This window comes from Mustela nigripes, chromosome 9, assembly GCF_022355385.1.
Source record: "Mustela nigripes isolate SB6536 chromosome 9, MUSNIG.SB6536, whole genome shotgun sequence".
Lineage (NCBI taxonomy): Eukaryota > Metazoa > Chordata > Mammalia > Carnivora > Mustelidae > Mustela > Mustela nigripes.
This window is the reverse complement of record NC_081565.1, coordinates 90905011-90928492: the sequence shown is the minus strand read 5'-3', so window position 1 is coordinate 90928492 and position 23482 is coordinate 90905011. Positions and strand designations below refer to the sequence as shown.

At 56.1% G+C, this 23482-nt stretch overlaps 1 protein-coding gene across 1 annotated transcript in view; it reads left to right on the top strand.

Annotated features, from left to right (window-relative positions):
• SPTLC1 (serine palmitoyltransferase long chain base subunit 1) overlaps nucleotides 1–23482 on the top strand; it is a 44630-nt gene that overhangs the window by 6554 nt on the left and 14594 nt on the right. Inside the window, exons 4-8 of the mRNA XM_059412115.1 lie at nucleotides 7450–7543; nucleotides 8080–8152; nucleotides 15072–15204; nucleotides 18774–18903; nucleotides 20410–20499. Coding sequence (XP_059268098.1) covers nucleotides 7450–7543; nucleotides 8080–8152; nucleotides 15072–15204; nucleotides 18774–18903; nucleotides 20410–20499 — 520 coding nt within the window. The remainder of the gene's footprint in view (nucleotides 1–7449; nucleotides 7544–8079; nucleotides 8153–15071; nucleotides 15205–18773; nucleotides 18904–20409; nucleotides 20500–23482) is intronic.

Sequence of the window (23482 nt, the reverse complement as noted above, 5' to 3'; positions counted from 1 at the left end):
GGGAGAGAGATCACAAGTAGGCAGAGAGGCAGGCAGAGAGAGAGGAGGAAGCAGGCTCCCCGCTGAGCAGAGAGCCCGATGCGGGGCTCGATCCCAGGACCCGGAGATCATGACCTGAGCCGAAGGCAGAGGCTTTAACCCACTGAGCCACCCAGGCGCCCCCAGAAGATTTTTATCAGCCCGGAAAGAAATTGCACACCCATGCTCACTCACCCCCACGCCCCCTTTCCCCATCTACTGGACCCCGACACATACTAATCTACTTTCTCCGTGTGTTTGCCTGGTTTGGACTTTAAAGGAATCGTGCAGATGTGGCCCTTTGTATCTGATTTCTTTCATTGACATCACATTTCTAAGGCTTGTCCATGCCATAGTAGCTTGTGTCAGTTTTGTGTCTGAATGATACAGTATTTCACTGAGTGTGCCCTACTGCCCATTCATCAGGTGGTCATTAGGGTCGTTTCCCCGTCGGATATGGAAGGAGAAAGATTACATGAGTGCATAAAGTCCTGTGAATATTTGTGTCCTTTTTTATTTAATCTCCCCTTTTTTTAAGATTTTATTAGAGAGAGAGAGCACGCATGAGTAGGGGAGAGGCAGAGGGAGGCAGAGAAGCGACTCCACACTGAGCAGGAAACCCGACTCCAGGGGCTTAGTCCCAGGACCGCGGGGTCAAGACCTCAGCCAAAGGCAGACACTTAACCACCCTGGTGGCTCCGTGTACACATTTGTTCTGCGGACACGCGACCTCGTTTCTCCTGGACACACACCTGAGAATGAAATTGTTGAGGTTTGTGGGAACCTACTTTGAGGAACCAGCAGTCTGTCTTCCAGTGGCTGAGCCCCTTCCCACTCCCAGCAGCAGCACGTGGGAGTTGTGATTTCTCCCTGTCTTGGCCAGCACTGTCTTTCTTGTGACCATCCTGCTGGGTGGGGGGTGGCGCCCTCCGTGGCAGGGGTTTGCATTTCCCGATGACCAGGGACGCTGAGCACCTTTTCATGCGCTGATTGGCCGTTTTCGTGTCTGTTCCGGAGAATGACCTACTAACGTCATTGGCCCATTTTCTAATCGGGTTATTTGTCTTTTATCATTGAGTTACAAGAGCACTTTGTATATTTTGGATACCAGTCCCTTATCAAAAACTCGACATGCGGATGTTTCCCCGTTCTGTGGGTTTGTCGCTTCTCTGCAGTGTGCTTGGAAGCACAGATGTTCCTAATTGTGATGAAGTCCAGTGTCTGTTTTGTTCTTCTGTTGCTTGTGCTTCCGTGTTGGTTTTGCAATCCTTCCCTGATCCGAGATTTTGCAGGTTTCCTCCTTGTTTCCAGGAGGAGGGCTTGGCGTCCCGTTTTTCATCATGCGGATTTGTACTCGATTCCTGTTTTCGGCACGGCGCCGTGCCGCAGCTGTCCGTGGGACTCAGTTACACTCGGGCTTTTCCAGGGAGGAAGTCTGTTTTTCTGCAGAGTGGGGGGCAGTCTGAGCGAGTGGCCGCTGCTCCCAGATTTCCAGCTGCCCTCGTGCTCACTGCGAACTGTTCCGGGGGCGGTGGGGGGGTCGTTTTCTAGGAGCAGCGGCTGAGCCGCTCACCACCGGCTCACGTGCAGCTTGCTCTCTGGTCGGTGACATCTCACGGACAACCTGTCCGTTTACCAGGAGTCCTCCCTCCCTTTGTCCTGGGCTCGGTAGCGTCAGATTGTTAGACCTTGGAGGCGTCTTCTGTCCCATTAGAAGGAACCGCAGGCTGACGGGTTTTGTTCACTCTGTTCTGTTTCCCAGAGGCCACTGGTAGGTCTTCCTATTCATAAATAATTCTAAAGTTCCTGGAATGAGGCTGTTTGATAGGTTCTTAAACTTTGCTGGCTTGTTTTGCTCATGCTTGGGATTCTTGACCTGCTTGTTGAAGCGTGAGTTTTGTTTCTCTCCCTTCCTGCTGCTGGTCCGGTTCAGGTATCAGATACGACCGGCCTTGCCCTCCTCTTCGTCATCGTGTGGCAGGCGCGCCGACAACCCTGACTCCGTCTCTGGCCCTCCACTTTCGTGCCCGTGCAGTGGCCTCACCAAGGCTCCGTGGTCTGGGCCCCGTGGAGGTTAACGTATGCCCTGACCAGGAGGAGGGAGGCTCGTTCCGGTCTCCCCTGAAGAAGAAACCGTAGCTAACTGGTCGGGATCACTGGCCCGCAGAAGGCGCCAGTTTAGATGACCGCCCCGTGACCGTGTCCCCGTGCCCTGTGCTCCCGAAGAGCCAGGACGGGGCTCGCCTGGACGGGGCACAGAGCAGCTGCGCCCTGCCCCGCCCGCCCCGGCTCCCCGTCCGGAAGTCCACCCGCAGCCCTGTCGCACGAAGGGGGCCACCTTCAGCTTTCAGTCGTGTAGGGACTGAGCAGCCCGGAGGACGTGTGACTGACCCTCCGCTGCCTGCGAACGGGTCTGCGCGAGTCGCGCCGTTAGTTGTCTTGAGCCTGGATTTTTAGTCCCAAACTCCCTGTCTTCGGTGAGTTCTTCAGACTGAGTGAGTGGTGGTCATCGTCCGTCCACAGTCGTCCTTCCCACTGGTCCCCGGGACCTGGCCTGAGCGGCCTCTCGGGTCGCGCTGACCACACGCCTTTAGGGACAGACGTGCGTGACGCGCACGTGTGGGCTCGTGTTTCCCCGCAGGCGGTGCTGCTCGGTCCCGCTTCTCACTCAGCTTTGCCCGAGGCTCGTCTTCTGACGCGGCAGAGGCTCCGTCTTAGTTTCTCCGCGTGGGGCCTTGCGGACGCAGGTGCTGACCCTGTCCTCCGTCCCACGCTGGCCGGTGTTTTACGCCTGGTGCCCTTCCGTCCTCCCGCGAAGCCCCACTCGGCTGCCTGCTGAGACGCTTCCACGGAACTTCCGGCCATCGCTCGAGGTCCTGTAGGTCTGGGTCACTGAGGTGATGCTTTCTATTTTTATTATGCATGTATTGTTGACCTTAAAAGTAGTTACTTTTACCAACAAAAATGGGTCCCAAAATGACAGTTTGGGACCAGCAAGTTAGGGCTACACGTAGGCAAGTCCAACAAGGGAGCAGAATGCCGTTCGCTGGGGGAGGAGGCTGTTGGCAGGGGCTGCTTAATGAAGGTTTGTTGGGGGCAAGCCAGAGTCCAGGGCGGTGACGGCTTCTCCGTGGCTGAGCTGCAGGGCCGGTGGGTCTCCTGTGGGAGACGCTGTGCCCCTGTCTCCCGGGTAGGGGCTGCCGCTGAAGACGGCTTCCTCTGGGAGGGGCCTGGAATCCCCCGTTCTTCCTGTGACCGGCAGAGAGCCGTGCTGCTCCCTCTCCAACCTCCCCTCCAGACCCCCTCCAGCCCCGAGTCAGCTTCGGTGCGGTTTCCCAGTGTTCACTGTCACACTGCCTTTGGAAATGCATCTTAACGTTTTGTGAATGTATGTTCTTAATTTTGTGCTCCAGACTTCTTTCTGATTCTTACTTATTCACACTCACTGTTTTGAACATCCCTTTGGGTGCCCGTCGTGTCCCAGGAGTGTGCTGAGCACACGCAGTGGATCAGAGTCGCAGCTCCTCTGGGCAGACGAACCAGCAGTGAGACAGACGTTCGCTGGCAGTAAGGGGTAACAGATCTCGCGCGGCGCAGGCGGCATGGGGAGGGCAGGACGTGCCGCCTGCTGGGTCGGCCTCCGTTGTGTCCTCAGCCGCTTTGCTCATGTTGGGTCCCTCAGCTGCGCCCACCCCGCCGCCACACAAGCTCTGGCGATGACCAGCCCCTTGTGCAGCTGCGTGAGTCTCTGGGGCCCGCAGTAGGTCCGGACGCACGCCTGCCTCATTCCGTGGGGCTTCCCTACCTAGTGGTGCACCTGAATCCGCTCCCCTGGGTAGGGAGATGGGGACCCGGCTCTCTACAGCCCTGCTGGGCAACATTGTTTTATTTTATATTTTTCTGAGTATTTGAGCCTTTGAGTATCATGTCATCTGCTTCAGAGCTGCTGTGGTTTTCCCGTCCTGTGAATGCCTCTGCCTGTCGTCACCTGTTCTTGCTGCACTCCGGCGCGTCTTAATTTTATTTATTTATTTGACAGACAGAGGTCACAAGTAGGCAGGGCAGCAGGCAGAGAGAGAGGAGGAAGCAGGCTCCCCGCTGAGCAGAGAGCCCGATGCGGGACTCGATCCCAGAACCCCGGGATCATGACCTGAGCCGAAGGCAGCGGCTTAACCCACTGAGCCACCCAGGCGCCCCACTCCGGCGTGTCTTGATGAGCCCGAATCCCCGTGCCTCGCAGACTTCCCTCCGCGGCCCACTCTCCGCGCGCTGCTCTGTGGGTCCGCGTCCTTCCCGTCGTCAGATCTCTGAGCTGGGCTGAACCTCAGGGCCCCGGAGAGCTGTTGTCGGCGGGGGCTCCTTGCCTCTGTCCGTGCGCACCGGTCCCGGCCGCGCTTACCGCGGCTCCTCTACCTCACGGCAGAGCTGTGAGCGCCGCTGGCAGGGAGACCCGCGGCCGGCGGGGAGGGGCCCGGACACACACACAGACACACACACACACACACACACCCCAGTGAGCAGAGGCTGCGGTGACCCAGGCTTGAGCCTCCCTCCGCCAGATTCCTGCCTGTGGGTGGTCGCGGCTGGCGTTTAGAAATGCGGCTCCATGGGGGAAGGAGGAGTTCAGTCCAGGGAGAGAGTCGGCCTCAGAGTTTGAAGTGTGGGAGACACTAAGCTGTCGGGTGAGCTCGGCCGTGACGCGGGAGCGCCCTGCACGACACGGGGCTCCTGGCCGCAGAGACGAGTCCTGTCGGCACGCCCATGGGTCTGTGACGCATGGCGCGGAGCGGACAGCGGGGCTCGGGCGGAGAGATTAGGGATGTGTTGACGGGTTTCTGTTACGTCTCCCGCTTCGTCGCGCGGATGGAGTGCGACAGATGTGTGTGAGATGCCTCATAGAACCGCTCGTTCGGTGTGAACCCAGAAATTGTGAGGTCACGAGGAAACGTCCCCCGTTTTCATCAGCACAGCTCTCCGTCCTTTAAAAATGGCGATGGCACCTTCAGTTCGGTGAGGTGCGGTAGGTGTTGCCCATCTGTGAGCTTTGTCTGCGGTGTCGTCACCGAACCCGGGTCTCCCTCGCTGTCTTTTTAAGTAAGCTCCACACACGGCGCAGAGCCCAGCACCGGGCCGGAGCTCGCGACTCTGAGACCGAGACCTGAGCTGAGACCACAGGTCGGACGCGTGACTGACTGAGCCCCCCCGGCTCCCCAGCTAAATTCTTAATTTTGACTCCGATTCATCCATTTTGGTCTCGCTCTGTGTGTGTGGGAGGACTTGTCCATACTCCACGGCGCCGCAGGGACATTCTTCCACATTTTCTTTTGTTACCGGAGTATCTTCTAGGTTTTTAATGTGCTAGAATTCACCTTTGTGTGTGTGTATACAACTCTGTTTTGCTCCACAGAAAATGACGTGTGTGTGATCGGGCAGTTTGCAGGGCATCTGCCGTCATTCGCCGGGTGCTCGCGCACACGCGGCTCTCCTGGGCTCCGCGTCTCGCGTTGCTCTCGGGAGCCGCGCCACGCCGCCAGCAGCCCAGCGTCCGTGCGGTCCCGTGATCCCGGTCCCCTTCGGTTGAAGCACTGTCCTCCGTGTCTCTGCGTTCACTTTCTAATCACTGACTCCCGCGAGTACAAGGCTACGGCTTTTGGGTGGGAAGGGCGGTATTTCCCCACCTTCTGTCCTCTGATGCCTTCCTTCACCGTGGAGCTCTTTCTAGCTTGGCTGTGTTTGCACCGGCGAGAGGTCCTCAAGGGTCTCTGCTGTTCCGTGGTGAGGGCCGGGGGTGACATCCCGGCAAAGCTGCGCAGAGCACGGTGGGAACCCGCCGCTTCGGCCGCAGCTGCTCCTGCCCTGCTCCAGGTGCCAACAGGAACGCGGTCCGGGGCCACTGCGTCATGCCGCCCCCCGACAGCTTCTCAGCTGTGCTCAGCGGTTTGGGGTGTGCTTTTTCTGGATGGTTTGATTTCTCTGTTAGTGTTTTTGTTTCATTTTGTTTTGTTTTTGTGTATTAGTTTTTGTAGAATGGTCTTGACTTTCCCAGCATCAGCCTTGACTAGGGACTCGTCCCCATAGGGGCTCCGTCTTTTGTCTTTCTGAGCATCAGCGCCCCCGTGCTGGCAGGAGCGGGAACCCTGAGAACCCTGAGACGGCCACTGAATGACACGGCGGGTTCAGACTCAGGGCAGGTGGTTTGAGGGAGCAGCCCTGGAGGCCGTAGGGAAGAAGGAAGGAATATTCAGAGAGCACCCCTTAGGGACCAGGCCCTTTTAGAGCCGTTCTCCGGAGAGGCGGGTTCTCTCCCGACTTTGTGGTTGGAGGAGCGGAGACTCACAGCTCTAGGGAGCTTCCCCGAGCTCCAGAAGCCAGGAGGAGCCGGAATGCAGGCGCGCCCCAGGCTCTCTTCCCGGGGGCCTCCCGCCTGCTGTACGGGGCCGCCTGCTCCCGGCAGTCATTCTCTTTGTTCCCAGGTTGCCCGGCTCGTCTGTTTCTCTCCTCGAAAACCAGTGCTTGGAACCTGGCCCGAGAGCAGGGTTTTCCAGTCTTCCTGTGGATGTGGCGTTAGCAGAGCACTGGTGGTCGTCTCAAGAGCCGGTCTCTGGTCCCAGCCTAGCTGAGACCTGGGCTCCTGGGCATGGCCACCCTGTTGCTTTATTCCTCCCCGGGGCTGGGGCGGCATCCTTCTGACGCAGCATTCCAGCGCCGACGGTGTCACTGGGAAACCGAGCCCACTGACTGCCCCCTGACTGCTGTCCGGTCTTCTGTAGTGAGCGTGTGTTTTCAAGCTATTTAACTGCGAAGCGGGACCTTTTCTGTCCGTTCTTGCTTGGCTTTTGATGTTTTTATATTTCCTTCATCTTTGTCTTAGTCCACATTTTTTCCCAAGGTCTTCATTTCATTTAGCTACTTTTTTCTTAATGAGTTTTAAAATCACCGATTGGCCATTTATCTGTGTTGGACTTACAGCTCACTTGTTTGTTGTTGTTCTTATCGAAGCCCTACAGTTACCCGATAAGAAAACGAGTGGCTGATTCATCAATACCACTTCCTAATCTTACACTTCAAAAGTAATGAGAAGACGGCGCCTGGAGGCTCCGTCGGCCAAGTGGCTGCCTCGATTAAGGCTCGGGTCATGGTTTTAGGATCATGAGGTGAAGCTCTGCGTGAGGCTCCGCGCTCAGCTCCGAGTCTGCTGGGGATTCTCTCTCTCCCTCTGCCTCTCCCCCGTTCCCGCGTGTGTACTCACACTGTCTCTGGAAAGAAAGAAATCTCAGTGGTTCCCGGTTAGGTTGAGCGGAGAGCCAGGAGACCGGTGTGTGGCCGGGGCGAGTGACAGCAGTTCTGTGTCGTGTGGCCCCAGGGGGCTGGGACAGCACGGCCCCGGAATGTGAGTGTCTGCTCACATCTACCTCTGTCCTCTCTCCCCAGCCCCCCCAGCCACAACATTGTGGTGAACGGAAAGAAATGTGTCAACTTCGCCTCCTTTAATTTCCTGGGGTTGCTGGATAACGCTCGGGTCAAGGTGAGTAGGTCCGTGCGGACCCGTCGGGTACCGGCAGCGCTGGGCAGGGGAGAAGGGACCAAGTAGCCGTGGGCAGGGGCTCCCGCTGCTGGCCACTGGCCGTCGCTCTTTCTTGGCAGAGCTGTGACGGGGGTTGACGGGGGGACAGTCAGGGTGTGTGCTGTGGCTTGGCGGCCGCGACATCCGGGGAGCCCTGTGAGCCAGCCCCCAGGTCACAGTCAGGGGTGTGCTTCGGGAACGGCTCTGTGTCCCGGAGGACGGTGAGCCGTCCGGAGGAAAGAGTTCTGCCCACGCACGCCAGAAGTCCTAACGGCCTTGAGACCGCCGTGTTTGGGCGATGAGACTAACGCCGCTTTTCCACGTTTTAAGGTCTGTCCCTCCATCTTCGCACGTATCTGCCCTTCGTGTCCCGTCAGACTCGCCGCGCTTCTAAGCGAGCACGGAGCATAGTTGGTGGCGGGAGGGGTAAGGAGTAGTGAGCATCAGTTGTGAGCCCTGCAGATAAAGCATTAAGACCAGACTTTTCTCCCACAAAGGCGGCAGCTTTGGCGTCTCTGAAGAAGTACGGCGTGGGGACTTGCGGACCGAGAGGATTCTATGGCACGTTTGGTACGTACCGCTGTCTCCTTCACACCACGCACATGCGTCTAACGACGGACTCAGCTTAGTTCAGAACTCGGGAAAGAGATCCGTGATGAACTGGCGTTGAGTGGGTGAGTCTGTGCGTGGGAGGGGCCCTGGTCCTCGTGGAGGAAAGGACCTGCTCCCTGGGGCCAGCTCATCAGCCTGGCGGAGCCCGAGCTGCTCTCGTAGGCGCCCCGAGGACCGTGGCATGAGGAGACCCGGCTTGTTTCCGTCGCGCTTGCCTGTTGAAGGGGACGGACGGGTCCTGCCGCAGATGGCCCTTCTCTTCACAGTCGTGCAGGAACCGACTTCTTCCCCGTGCCCTTCCTCCAAGCCCACCGTCCTTGTGCTTGTCCGCGAGGGTGCAGCCGGGGGCCGGTGTGGAGGAGCGGGCCGCGTGGCTGCAGTAGCCCTCGAAGCAGGCACAGGGTGTCGCACATGGCTCTGCCCGCCTTCCGCTGGGAGCCCAGACCCTGGCTCGAGCCTTGCTGTGAGGGGGCCGGGGGACAGCTCCAGCTGGACAGCCGCCTCCTGCGGGAGGGGAGACAGGACAGGTGGGGTGGGCGGTGGCGAAGGTTCGGTGATGGGGCTCTTTCTGGAAGCAAGAGGGTCACTGGCGACCAGCTGGGTCTGAGGATGAGTGTGGTTCCAAACACGGCGAGGTCCCCAACTCCGAGTCCTCAGGGAAAGCGTTGTTAAATGATGGTTCATGTGAGTGTAGTACTGGACGTAACGTTCTGGCTTCCACATGGCAGCTTGTGGGGAAACTAGAGCCTGGGAGATGGCTTCCGTCTTCTGTCCGAGTTCCCACGTCTAAGCCTGTGCGTGTGTGTGTCTGTCTGCAACGGTGAAGGTGTTTTTACTGAAGGGAGAACCTTTCTGTACTCCGTAGCTTAGTGTTAGATCCTTGGTATCGGAAATAGACAGCAGAGAAGGTGTTCCAGTATTTTAAGCTGGAACAGGTCTGACATATCTTGTGTTCCGGCGTCCCAGTCCTTCATAGCGGCGTGGAAGGTTCCGAGAGGTTACGCGACTTCCTCACAGTCACACAGCTCATGAGTTTCAGCCGTATAACGAGGAGCCAAGTACTCTGATGCCAGCCCTGACGGCAGGACCAAAGACTTGCAGAGCGCCGGTCAGTCCCCCGTTAGTCTAGTGCAGCCGCGGGTGTCTGCGTGCTTCTTACTGAAGGAATTCTTTCCTAGAGGAGTGTTGGAGAGCTGGGTGCTTTGCTGTGATCTCACCAACAAGAATTTCTATGATCTGCTTGCTGGGGCTAGAAAATTACTTTCATAGAAGCATTTCTTTCGAGGGAATTTTATTTGCATGTGTGGCCTTGGCTTCTGCTTGGGAGTTAATTTGAGAAAATAGCAGATTTATTGCTGAATCAAGTCACGAAAAAGAAAGGTTTCAACTCTTCGAAGCCAGTTTTCCCAGAGCCGGTAAAATAGCCCAGTGAGCTCGGTGTGTGGCTCCCCCAGACTGCAGTGTGCAGTAGCGGCTGGTCGTGGGCTTCCACACGCGGGTTCTTTGGTTCACGGTTTCTTTCTCTTTTTTTAATATTATTTATTCCTTTATTCCTTTGACAGTGAGAGACAGAGATCACAAGCAGGGGGAGTGGGAGAGGGAGAAGCAGGCTCCCCGCCGAGCAGAGAGCCTGAAGCAGGGCTTGATCCCGGGACCCTAAGATCATGACCTGAGCCAAAGGCAGACGCTTTAACCACTGAGCCCCCCAGGCGCCCCCTTAGTTAGTATTTTTGATGGAATAATTCAACCCGTGATACAAGCTTGGGAAGGTTCACAGAGTGAAAGTTGACTCCTCCCCCACCCCGCGGCCCCCGCAAGAGGCAGCTACTAAGGAGTCACGACTGTGAGTCGTTCCTTGCTGATTCCTCCGGGGACGTTTTTCAGCGAATGCAAACGACTTCCGTACATACGTTTTCCTGCTATTTTTACAAAAGTGGCAGCATAGCCTGCATGTGTGCTGTACCTTGCTGTTGGAGTGAGTCTGAAACTTAAATTGGTTTGGGTTTTTAGGGGTCCTGAGCTGATTCCTTGCTGAGCGCAGAGCCTGACGCTCAGCCAAGCCAAAATGAGAAGTCAGGCGCTCAACCCACTGAGCACCGGGGCCCCCACGAAAGGTGACTTTTTCCTGTCCTCTTGTTTTCCCCGGGAGTAATACGTCCAGGCGTCTGCCTTCGAAAAGGAAGAGACTTCCTTGTGCAGCTCTTTTCTCAGCTTTTCACAATGAATGTGAATCACTAGTAAATAGATTTCTTGAGTAAAATGTTCTTTCTATTATTTCATAGTAACGTATTAGATGACATTCGATGATTAACAGAAAGAAAAGTCAAATGACGGTTGAGTTAAAATTCATCTTGTTTCTGGGCGCCTGGGTGGCTCAGTGTGTTAAGCTGCTGCCTTCGGCTCAGGTCATGATCTCAGTGTCCTGGGATGGAGCCCCACATCGGGCTTTCTGCTCAGCAGGGAGCCTGCTTCTTCCTCTCTCTCCGCCTGCCTCTCTGTCTACTGTGATCTCTGTCTGTCAAATAAATAAATAAAATCTTTAAAAAAAAAATTCATCTCGTTTCTGAGGCTGAATGTTCTGCCTTTGGCAAGTAGCACTCCTCAAGGTGTCTGCTCATCTCGTCAGGACCATGTGATTAGGACTTTTCCAGCTTCTTATTTTATTGTCAGAGCGTGTGTTTGGGAACGGCACCAGGATTTCTCAGGTCGCAGAGAGGACTTTCCTCTAGGGCTCAGGCTGTGCGCTTGGACACTTTGTCTTGTCCAGCTTCTCGGTTTTCCTTGAATGCATTCAGATCTCTTTTGCTGGAACTTATCACCGATTTCCCAGTATCTGCTTTGCATACACGGGGCCTGCTTGACTCTTTGTTCTTAAACTAAGTCACAATACAGTTAGTGGCAGGATTTCGTGGTGTAGGATGGTGGCATTTAATTGCATTCAGGAGCTGTTAGTGAACAAGTAAATTGTTCAGTTTACTTTTCAGAATATATTCTTTCTTTAATTCAGAGCAGTCAACTGAGTCATGCCTGCGTGTTTTATTAGGAGGAGCATTTGGTCATAACATTCCCAGACCTGCCTCTTCCTCCTGCGAACCGTCACGGGATTGCGTCGGCAGGGTGGGAGCGCACGGTCCTTGTTTGCACGGCTTAGAACGTTTTGGCAAGAATCCCGTAAGGTGCTGCACGTAAAAACGTTTTGGAAAACACTCAGCCCTATGTTTATGTCCTAATGAGTGCTTAAGTGTATTATTTGTACTTTTAAGAAAAGTTGTTCTTGTCTCCAGGGCTTAAAAAGAAAACAGTATGTGTGTAACACAAAATACAGACGTCTTAAGAAAAAATGTAGTTGGTGGTTTCTAAACTGTTCTGAAATTTGACTGTTTTGTAGACTTTCCTTTGGAGGACAACCAAGAAAGCCAAAATACCTCTCAGCAGAATAAGAGGAGATACATAAAAGGGAAGGCGAATGGAAAAATTCCTGTAATATGCGGTTCTTAAATACGTGGGGTTTGGACAACTTAATTAGAAAATGGTGTAACTGCTTTCTTCCTTTTGAAAGAAAGCCTTTTATCCTCCAAGTATTGATTTACCTGTACAGACACTTAAACGGTGTATTGGTTTTTCTGTGCCGGGTGTTACTGTGAGTGTTTCGCGGGCATTGACTCGTGGTTCTGGTAACAGTCCTTTGAGGCGGGTCTGACTGTTCCCTCTTTGACAGAGGAAGGACCTGAGTGAGAGGCACGCAGCAGTGTCGGGCCTGCCCTGGTCCACACCTGGTGAGGCGGGGGGCCGGATCTGGAGCCCCCTGTGATGACTGCCGTGGCCAGGCCCTGCCGTGGGTGCCCGGCCTCGAATCCCTTCTGTTAGGTTCTGGTTAGGGAGCAGGTGCAAGAAAGGGCCGCAGTGCTGGGAGGGACACAGCTTTCTGGGCACCTCCGTCCATGGCCTCTGCCCCGCAGCCTGTGTTCCTGGCGGTGACTCCGAGGGTGCGGTGCTCTGCCTGCACTCGGTGCAGGTCCGTGGAGCAGCCGGCGGAACGATTCGTCTGCACGGAAGACCGACATGAGGAGCGGGAGAGCGCGGCCCGGCGCTTTCCCTGCTGGCCGCCTCCCCCTCCCTTGGCTGAGAGTTTAGTCATTGCTCAGAGTAGCCGTCACAGTCAGAAGTTGGGCAGCGCTGTGCACCCGTCTGTCCCAAAACCTGCTCTGCGAGGCTGCCGTCGGCTAAAGCCTGGTGTCTCCCAGTACGAGGAGGAAGAGGCCCGTCTTTGTTAGACTTTTGGGAAAGGCAAGGATTGGTCAGTCATTGACTACTGTAGAGGCCCCTAAAGCACTTTCTGGCAGTGATGTAAGAGCAGTTACGAGCAGGTGCGTCGGTGGGAACGTCTCCGACGTGCGGTTTTCACCCACCGCGTAGCTAATGCTGAAGCCCTGAAATGAAGCCAGATCATTGGACTTTCCCATCGCTCGTCAGTGAAAAAAGGAGTCGTGTAAAGCGGAGTCTACAGAATGATTTAAAGTCTTCTTTGCATTTAGCAAAAATAGTTCTTGTCCATAGCAGGCGTTTTGTTTTTGAAATGGAGATACTGGATGAGAGCAGTTCTGGGGCTCGTCTGCTAACTGAATCATGGAGATTTGGGGTAGATAGCCCTGATTTAGAGGCCCCATTGTCACGTGCAGAGGGGGACTTGCCTCGTTCTGATCAGGAGGGGGGTGTCGGGGGCTGGCCTGCGGGCACGCTGCAGAGAGCGCGCTGAGGAGGAGGAGCATCTCCTCGCTCGGTGCGGGAGGCCCCGTTCTCTAGCGTGTGGCCGCTTCCCTCCTTCTCGTCCGATTTTCCCCGAGACCTTTCACTGGCAGCACGCGGCAGAGGACCGGCTGTCAGGGTCAGGGCCATGTCCTCGGTGTTGGTGATGTCACAGGTCTGATGCTCGGGACCTCAGCACACGTGTGATGCCCTGTGGATCACACGGGACACAGTCATCAGCTTCGTTACCGTAAAGTGCCACACTTAGCTGATGTCGATGTCGTCTGTGCAGTGACCGTGACCTCTCGGGAATGGACGTCAAACGGCACTTCACGTGCTTTTCGTAATAGGCTGTGTTGGTGTCCATGTTAACGGCCGACAGGAAGAGGCACGTTTGGTCTTTCAGGTGCACGCGTCTTGGAGGAATTGTGAAATGAACTGCTTATCCCATTCCGGTCAGGTCGTGATAAAAGAATGGACTTTTAAAATATGTTTTAAGAAGCGTTTAGATGAGGGAGACCAGTAATCTTCTCCGTTTGTTTGTTAATCAGACGTGCAGGGGCTGTCCGGAGAAGCCGGGTAGTCTGGCGAGGGCAGGGTCAGGGAGGGGCACTGGGTTCATGCCTGATGGGGCGCGGCTGAGCGGCCGGGAGCAGCTGGCGCAGGAAAACTCCAGGACTCCAAGCCCGTAGGAAGCGACGAGGGGCCGGGGCCAGCCTGCGGCCTGCCCGCCGGAAGCAGAGCGGTCCCTCCACTCTCCGACTCGCGCCCGCGGTTCCTGACCGGAGGTGAGCGCGCTTGCTCGCCAGCGGAGGGCGCAGGTGGGAACTGGCCGCCGGGCCGCTGACGGCAGCAGGCAGGCGCCCTGAGCTGAACCCAGCTCCGTGGCAAGAGACCTGCAGTGCGGAGCGTGAAAGCTGAGCGGCCGTACCCAGCAAGGACGCTAGAGCTCGCCTCGGGCGTCCGCTTTCCTGACCCTAGACGGGGAGTGCGGCAGGACTCTGCCTGTTGTCCGGTGTGGGGCCTGCTGTGCTGAAAAGAGCTAGAGGAAGTGGTAAAAGTCCTCTTCTCTCTGGGGAACGCCTTGTTTAGGACCGCTTCGAAGTTTTCAGGTTCAGAGCCGGGCTGTGCACCGTTTATTCTAGCTACCGCCGGGGCATGTGGCCCGCCTGCTGGGGCGTGTAGCCGGGCGCCGGGGCCTGGGAAGGTGAGCAGCGGTGAGCCACCGCGATGGGCGGTCCCCGGTTAGCGGGCGCAGTCGGTTCCCGCCGTTACCCCCGCGTTCTTCTGAAGCAGCTCTTGTAAACCACGGGCGTTTCCCTCTGTGCCGTGCATCTCAAGTCCCCGCACACTCAGCGGAGAGTCGCGCGGAGAGCGAGTGCTGTGGAGCCGGAGCAGGTGCGCACCGCGTGCGGGCGCCACTCTCCAAGGAGGGAGCACCGTCGTCTGCAGGGCGCGCGGGGTCTTCCGCTCCTCTTGTCTTTTCCTTTAAAAGTGGGGATTGGGAGGGAGACACACCATAAGTGACTCTTAATCTCACAAAACAAACTGAGGGTTGCTGGGGGGAGGGGGGTTGGGAGAAGGGGGTGGGGTTATGGACATTGGGGAGGGTATGTGCTTTGGTGAGTGCTGTGAAGTGTGTAAACCTGGTGATTCACAGACCTGTACCCCTGGGGATAAAAATACATGTTTATAAAAAATAAAAAATTTTAAAAAAAAGTGGGTTTCCAGTTGTCTCAGTGTCTGCTGTGGTACGTTCTGCTAAATGGGAAAAGGCTTTAATACTGCGTCACACGTTAGTAAAGCCTGTGGTTGGTTGAGGGAGTTAAAGCAGGCGAAGTGGCTGGGCCTTGTGTGGCCGAGCTGGCGTGGCAGAGAAGCGAGAGCCAGGGTCGGCGCGGCCCCACTCGGGCAGAGGAGGGGCGGAGGAGTAGCTGATGCCCTTCACAGGCTTGGGGAATCGCTTGGCCGAGAGTCATCTCAGCAGATCCCATATAATTTACAACTCAGGGACGGTTTCGTTTGGCTGTAAAGCGACAGTATTACCGACCAAACTACTTACGTCATTTACTTTATTCTGTACTTAAAGAAAAAGAATGAGATGTTTCAACTCATGAACATCTTATTGCAGATGTGCACTTGGACTTGGAGGACCGCCTGGCAAAGTTCATGAAGACGGAAGAAGCCATCATCTACTCCTACGGGTTTGCCACCATAGCCAGTGCGATCCCCGCTTACTCCAAGAGAGGCGACATCGTGTTTGTGTGAGTAGCTTGACCTGTGTTGCCCATCAGAGGTCCTCTGGTCAGAGGTCCTCTGGAGGGGACGGTGATCTTCCTGGGGAATGCCTTTGTTAGAGGCTTTCTGCCTTAGGTAACACTGACTTTCTGTTTAAAGAGGAATTTCCGCGAAGTAATTGTGCGGCACTGAAGACACCATCACTAGAAGGATGCCGAAAGCATTTTTTTTTAATTGGTTGGTTTTATTTGTTGATATTTATTGATACCGGGAAAGCCAAGCCTCCGCTGTCCTTTGAGTGGATCATTAAGGGCTTTGAATTTTAGGTCTCAGATTTACTTTTGTTTCCTCTTTTCCTTGTTAACAGCATAGCCAGAATAATCTGTTAAAAGTGCTCATCTGATGCTTCGTGCGTAAGCGCTCCCCTCGTTCCTGAAACAAAGATCCAAGTCCGTACTACAGTCGTCTGCGTTCGAGACTCATTCTGTCCTTTTCCTTCAGGTGCTCGTGCTGTAGCCTCATTGGCCCTATATGCTAGTTTCGTCTCGCTTTGGGGCCTTTGAGCACACCAGTCCCTGTGCCTAGAGTCGTCTCCCCCTCCTCCTCAATGCTGGCTCGTGCCACTCACCCCGCACGGTGGTGCCTCTGCAGGGCCCTCCCTCACCTCGCGGGCCAAGCCGAGACCCTGCCACATGCGGGGACAGTGTCACAGCCGGAGGGCTTTGGTGTCCTTGGGAACCGCTGATCACACAGGTGCGCACGCTGCCTGTCGTGGTGCGGCTGAGCCATTTTGCATCCCCATAAATAGTTTTACGTGATACAGTTTCTTGACATACTCAAAAGTGTTTGGTATTGTCATTTTTTTTTTTAATTTTAGCCATTCTGATAAGTGAATAGAGAGATTTTATTGTGATATTAATTTATATTTCCCTGATGGCTCAAATGTTTGCATTTTCGGACTTTGGTCGTGTCCTTCGGAGGCCAGTCCATAAATTCCCCTGGGGTTTCTTCTTGTGTTTTCGGGAGGAATAGTATAAAATTAATGTCAACTCCTGAAATGCTTGGTAGATTTCTCCAGTAAAGCCAACCAGGCCTGGAAATTTATTTTTTGGAAGAATTTTAATTCTGAATTCAATTTTCTTAGTACTGAAAAGGCTGGTCGGATGGTCAGCAGCATCTTGATGAGTTAAGATGGCAGGATATTGTTGGGACACGTTTGATCCATTCTGCCAGTCTTCGTCTTTAAATCGTGTATTTTGGCCATTTACATTTACAGTAATTACTGGACATGTGAGGGCACTTTATTTCTGGTTTCATATCTGTTATCTCCTTTTTGTCTTTCTGTTTTCTGTTTCCTGCCTTTCTGGGAGTTAAGTGAGCATGTTTTGGGATTCTCTTTTAACTTATGCATGCTGTATTTGAGTGTTTTTCAGTCTTTGCTTTCAGTATGACATTATGTGTGCACGTGAGTGATGGCCTCTGCTGCTCCCGTCTTTTTACCATTTCAGGTAGAGATCTTCACGCTCCTTCCACTTCTCTGCTCTCCTTGTTGGTGATGGTTTTCAGTACTTCCTGCACATGCAGTGAAGCCACATCACACGATGTTGTAACTTTTACTTAAATCATCCAAAATGATTTAGAAAACTTGGGAAGGTAAGAAGAGCCTAGTGTGTGTTCATGATTTTACTTACTGTGTTCTTTCTTCCTCTCTGATAATCTAAGTTTCTTTTCTTTTTTCTTTTACTTATTTTTTTCTATGTGGAGAGCTTCCTTTAGCCATTCCTTTCCCCTGGTCGGCTGGGGTCATCTTCTCTTGGTTTTCCTTCATTTGCCTTCCTCTGTTCCCTAAAGGGTCTTTCTGTTTGTTACAGAATTCTTGTTTGCGAGTTCTCTTCTTCCAAACTTTTTCCTGACCTCCCTGGTTTCTCGTTGGTCTCTCAAATTATGTTTCTCTTCTATGTAAGGTGTCATTTTAGGGCTGCTTTCAAGATTTCTTCATCATCATTAGTTTTCAGAAGCTTTACTATAATTTGGGGGTTTATTTGTTTGGGTTTACCTGTATGAATTTCGCTCAGCTTCTTCCCAAATTGGAGGCACCTTCCGTCCGTATTTCTTTGAGGACTTTTCAGCCCCGCTGTCTCTCCGTCCTCCAGCCGTCCGCTGCGGCCAGTGTGACAGCTGTCGTGGTAGTTCTCAGCCCCGCTGTCTCTCCGTCCTCCAGCCCTCCGCTGCGGCCAGTGTGGCAGCTGTCGTGGTAGTTCTGCGGGTCCCTGAGACTCTTGTTTCGTTGTCGTGTGTTTTTCTCTGGTTTCCGCTGCGTAACCCCTGTTCTGTCCGCGGCTCCTCCGCTCTCCGTCCCACCTGGCCTGCTGCTGAGCCCGTCCACTGTTCGTTTCCTTTTTCTTCTGGCGGTGCTGTTTCTCAGTTCTCGCTTCCCCATGGGATTCTTTGCTCCTGTTTCTTTCCTGGGGCTGTTTGTCCCGTGTTCCCCGCGTGTCCGTAAGTGCCCCCCGCAGTAGTTTTATCGTCACTGCTCTACAGCGACTCTCGGAGAATCCCGACGTCCGTCCACTCGACATTGGTATTTGATTATTGGCTCTCACTCTTGGTAGGACGAGTGGTTCTCAAGGTCAGGACAGTTTCCTCTTCTGCTGTCAGGGTTTTCGTCGGCTTTCTCTGTCCCTCTTCCAGTCGGGGGGACCGCCAGGCGCAGGTACAGGCCAGGGTCCCCCTTCCGCCTGCGCGGACTCCCGGGTCGGCGTTTTCATGCCCGTCGGGGTTAGCGACGGTCCCACTGTCCCCTGAGCCGCCTGTGGCGCAGCCCACGCCGGGAAGCGGAGGCTGTCCCTGCGGGGTGCGGCAGCCGCGGCCCTCCACAAGCATTTCACGGACGCCGCCGCGAGGGCCCTGTCCCTGGCTGTCGGGGTCCAGTCCCCGCTCCCCTCTCGGACGCCACCGTGGCGGCTGTGGGCCTCCGGGCCTTGCGCGCTCTGAATCTGGGCCCCGGCCGTCACTGCTGTGGGCAGGCGCCCCGGTCTTGTGTGCTGCGGCCGCAGGCCGGCCATTTCACCCCGGGCCGCCCCGCCCTGTCCCGGGCCGCCAAGCCGGGTTCTGGGCGCTTCTGTGGCTGCGGCCCTGGGCGCTGGAGCGGGTCGGCGTCGGCAGCTCCGCGTCCGCGAAGCCCGGGGCCCGGCGACCATAGGTCGGAGCCGGCCCGTCGCTGTCCGAGTCCTGCTGTCCATTCCTGTGTGGCGTCCGGGGCTTGGCTCGTTGGCAGAAAAGCGGGGAGTCGGACCGTCCCGCGTTTGCGGCCGACGCCCCCGAGTCCTTCAGCGGGTCCGCCCCGGTCCGTCCGCCCCGACGGGCTCCGAGCGCTTCCGGGGGTTTCGGCCGCCGCAGCCGAGTCCGGACGGAGCAGGGCCGGGTCAGCGCCGGTGCGGGCAGCAGCGAGCATGTGTGTCCGGAAGGAGCCGGTGCCGTGGGGCAGACGCGCTCTGACGGCACGGGCCGGGGCAGGGCGGGGCAGGGGGCGCGGGCGCTGCTCTCCGAGAGCGCGGCCGAGCCCAGGCCCACGCGCAGTCTCCCCTCCCTGCAGAGACAGGGCGGCCTGCTTCGCCATCCAGAAGGGCCTGCAGGCCTCGCGCAGCGACATCAAGTGGTTCCGGCACAACGACGTGGCCGACCTGGAGCGCCTGCTGCGGGAGCAGGAGGCCGAGGACCTCAAGGTACGATGCTTCCGGCCGACGCGGGGCGGCTGCAGGGGGCGGGTGGGGGGCTCCTGCTCCGCCACGGCGGCCCGGGCCGGCCTGGAACCGCGTCTCACAGCCCACGATGCTCGGCAGCTCCGGGGGCCGCTCTGGGGGCCACGGGGTCCTCCCGGGCAGCGGCGGCGACGCGGGACCGCGCCCGGCTCCACCGGGTCCAACCGCGGCCGCAGGAGAGGCCCACGGGGTCACCATGTGATGTGGAAAAGCGAGAGAACAGACCCCTCTCCCCGCGCGGGCGCCGGGTCGGTCCGTGTAGGGGACTCGGCCGTGTCGAGCGGGACGGTGGGAGTTCGGTCCAGCCCTGCGATTCGCCGACCCTGCAACCCGCTGACCCTGAGACCCTGCGACCCACCAGCTGTGCAGCCGCTGCCCCGGGCCTGTGCGAGGTCCTGCGCGCTGCCCCGTCCCGGCTGCTCCACGGAGGACTTTCCGGGTCGGGATGAAAATGCCTCATTTCGGACGCGGGGGAGGCTCGCCGCCTGCACGTCCCCCATGACCCCGGCAGACCTGCGGTGCGCTGTCTGGGTCGAGAGCGCAGCGCGTGGTGCCGCTGCTCGGGGCTCGGGGCTGGGGGCGTCACAGCCGCGCGTCCTGCGGGTCCGTCGTGGCCACGGAGCGGAGCGGCGGGAGGCGGGGCCCCTCGGTGGTCGACCTCGCGGGCCGGCCGCCGCTCCACACGCCCGGCGCGGCCGAGGACGGCGGACCGGCCCTCCGCGGCCGTGGGACACTTCTGTGTCTTCCGGAGCAGCGTCCGCTCGGCCTCCCGCGCGCCGGGACGACGACCTGGTGGACTTTACCAGACGGGACGGTGCGGGAGGACGGGATGGGCTCCGGGGTCGGCACGGGGGACAGCATCCGCTGCTTCTCACGGAGCGTCTCGGCGTCTGCGGAGGACACACGGCAGGACGACAGCCTCGTGCCCTCCTGTGTCCCCACGGCCTCTGTCGCGGCCCCTCTGTGGGGACGGCCGTGCTCACTGTCGCTCTGTCTTCCGCAAACGTGGTGGGTGCCGGAGGGAGCAAATCCCGGCCGGACATTGTGACCAGTGCACAGTCCAGGTGTCCTGGCCTCGCGGTGACCTCGAATGCGGGCAGCTCCCCACAAGTTTCCCTGGGCGGCCCCAGTCATTCTGGGTGTGGGGGTGTGGTCCTGCTTCGGCGTTGGCAGCGCCCCTAGATAACGTGTGTGCGTGCGTGTGTCTGTGTGTGCGCATGTGTGTGTGTCTGTGTGTGTGTGTGTGCACGCGTGCGGTGACCTCATGGGCAGCCGAACTGGGACACCTGAGACGAGACGGCGCTGTTGTCTCAAAGTCACACGGTCTGAAACCTGGAACTTGAAACTCACGCAGGTGCCTGTTGCTCCGCTGTCCGGCGAGTAGATTCTGTCCGGCCGGAGCATGGAACCGACTCTGCGTTTGCACTTACTGAGATTTAAAATGTTTTGTTTTGTTTTTTCCTTTTAAAGAATCCTCGCAAGGCTCGGGTCACCCGACGTTTCATCGTCGTGGAAGGGCTGTACATGAACACCGGGAAGGTCTGTCCTCTCCCGGAGCTGGTAAGGCGGCACGCTCAGCGGGCGTCGCAGCACCCGGACGGGGCGGTGTGTGGACGCTCCTGTCGGACGCCTGCGCTGCCTGCACAACGGGCGCTCACGTCCCCGGGAAGCAGATGGGCGCTACGTGCCCACCCCGGTCTTCAAGCAGTGATCAGGACTCCGCGTTTTAAAACCTACTGTGTTGAGGTGTAATTGACTTACAAGGATACAGTTTTTTTGTTTAAAGACTTTTATTTACTTTATTTGAGAACAAAAGAAAGCACAGGCCGTGGGAGGGGCAGAGGAGGAGGGAGAAGCGGGGAGCCCAATATGGAGCTTATTCCAGGGACCCTGAGATCGTGACCTGAGCTGAAGGCAGAGGCTTAACCCACGGAGCCACCCAGGCACCCCAGAACAGCTCCTTGAACAGGAAAAGCGATCTACTGGGTTTAGAAAGCACGACTGCGAGATTTCTCGATCACTGAGGTGAAGCTCACGCGAGATAAAAGGAGCCGTTTTAGAGAGTTCCGCGTGTGGCACAGGCTCCGTGTTTGGCGGCCGTCGGCCGTCTGGTTTTCTCCCAGTAGCCCCTGCCGCGCAGCAGCCCCTCCCCAGTTCCCCTGCCCATAGCCCCCAGCAACCACCAGTCCGCTTTCTGTCTCTGGATTCACCCGTTCTGGAGATTTCTGATAAACGGGATCATCCCCTCCGTGACCTTTTGTGTCTGGCTTCCTCCACTTCCCGTGTTTTCGCGGTTCCTCCGGTGTGCGGCGCGCACCAGTCCTGCGTTCCTCGTAGCGCGAGTCCGCTGTGGGGACGCACTGCGTGGCTCCTGTGCCGAGGGGGCTGGATGGCCGCCGCGCTCCGGCTGCCGGGGGGCTGCTGTGAGCTCGCGTACCAGCACTGGTTTGAATCCGTGTTTTCGGTCTCTCGTGTGTGTTCTTGGCCGCACAGTCGCTGGATCAAATGTGCTTCGCTTACTGAGCACCTGCCGCACAGTTTTCCGCAGCGGCTGCGCCATTTTACAGCCCCTGCCCCGCCCGCAGCGCGGGAGGGCGCCGGTTTCCCCACAGCCTCACGGACACTCGGTTGTTGTTGTTTCCGATTTTTGCCGCACCGGTAGGTGTGAAGCACGTGGTTGTGACTGCCCTTCCCGGAAGACCGACGATGTCGAGCCTCTTTTCTTGTTCTGCGGCTCTTAGTGTGTCTTTGGGGAAGAGACTTCAGAAGTCTTTCGCCCGTTTTCAAACTGGGCTGTTTGTCTGTTTACCGTGACGTCACAGGAGTCTTCCCATGCCCTGGACACGAGCCCCTCACCGACTACGCGACTTGCAAGTGTTTCCCCACCGTTCTGGAGGTCGTCTTGTCATTTCTTTGGTTCGTATCCTTTGATGCGCTGAAGCCTGTGATTTGATGAAGGCCAGTTTGTCGAGTCTTCCGTAGCTGCTGCTTCTGGTGTCCTGGCTGAGAAATCTGTTGTCAAATCCAGAGTCGGGAAGATACACGGCTGTGTTCTCCTCGGAGCGTTTCGTAGTTCTAGCTTTGTTGCAGGGTCCCGATCCGTCTCGGTGTTTGTTTGTTTTTGTTTTTATAGATTTTATTTATTGATTTGAGAGAAAGAGAAAGAGAGCCCAGAGGGAGAGGGAGAGGCAGAAGCGGACCTTCCCACAAGAGGGAGCCCAGCGCGGGGCTTGATGCCGGAACCCTGGGATCATGACCTGAGCCGAAGGCAGACGTGTAACGGACTGAGCCCCGCAGGCGCCCCGTCTGGTCGCTTTGGACTTAATTTTTGTGTGTGTCCAGTTTCGTTCTTCAGCATATGGTTTCCAGTTGTCCCTGGACGGTCGGCTGAAGGCACTGTTGTCTTGCCCGGGGTGGTCCTGGTCTATTGGCCGTAGAGAGACGGACTCTCTGGCTTTCAGGACTCTCCTGTCTGCTCCGTCGTCTGTATGTCTGGCCTCATGCCAGTATCACCGTGTCTCAATTCCTTTGCTTTATAGTAAATTTTGAAATCAAGGCATGTGAGTTCTTTAACTTTGAGGTTGTTTTGGTTATTTGCAGTCCCTGGAGATTCCTTTTGAAGTTTAGGATCAGCTTTTCCATTTCTGTAAAAAAAAAATGCCATTGAAATTTGGATCGGGATCGTACTGAATCAGGATTGTATTGAATCTGTAGATGGCTTTGGGAGTATTTCCATCTTAATACTGAGTCCTTGAGTCCGCGGACACAGAAATATTCCGTTTACCCAGATCTCCTGCAGTTTCTTCCAGCAGTGTTCTGTTTCTTTCACCATCACGTCAGACATCTCTTTGGTTAAACTTATTCGTAAGTATTTCATTCTTTTTGATGCTGTTATAAATGGACTTGTTTTAGGGATTAACTGCCAGATTATAGAAATACAACTGATTTTACAGTTGTATTTTTTATTTCATTGTTACTATTTTTTTAGGACTTCATTTTTACTGTATTCTCCATGCCCAGCACGGGGCTCGAACTCACAGCATTTGGGTCCTGCCAGCTGAGCCAGCCAGGCACCCCTGATTTTGTGTTTTGACCTTGTATCATGGAATGTTCTGTCGGTGAGCTCCTGGAATCTGCGTACAGATAGTGTTACCTCTTCTTTCCATTTTACTTTAGTTTCTTGCCTCGCTGTTCTGGCTAGCACCTCCCACACGGTGTTGACTAGGAGTGGCGAGGGGGGAAGCTTTGCAGGCTGCGGCCACTGACTATGATATTAGCGGCGTGTTTTCCATAAATGCCCGTTACTGGGTTGAGGAAGTTGCCCCTCGTCCTGGTGTGTTGTGTGTTTATACCACAACGGGTTTGGATTCTGTCTGGTGCTTTTTCTGCATCCGTTGGTGAGTCGGTCGTGTGGTTTCCCTTCATCCTTTTAACAGAGTCCAGGTGATCCTGCGGTGAACCGCCTTTGCACGCAGCCTGTGAGCTGGAACCTGAGTCGGTCAGTTGAGTGGGGATTCAGAATAAGGGTTTCATGTCTTATTTT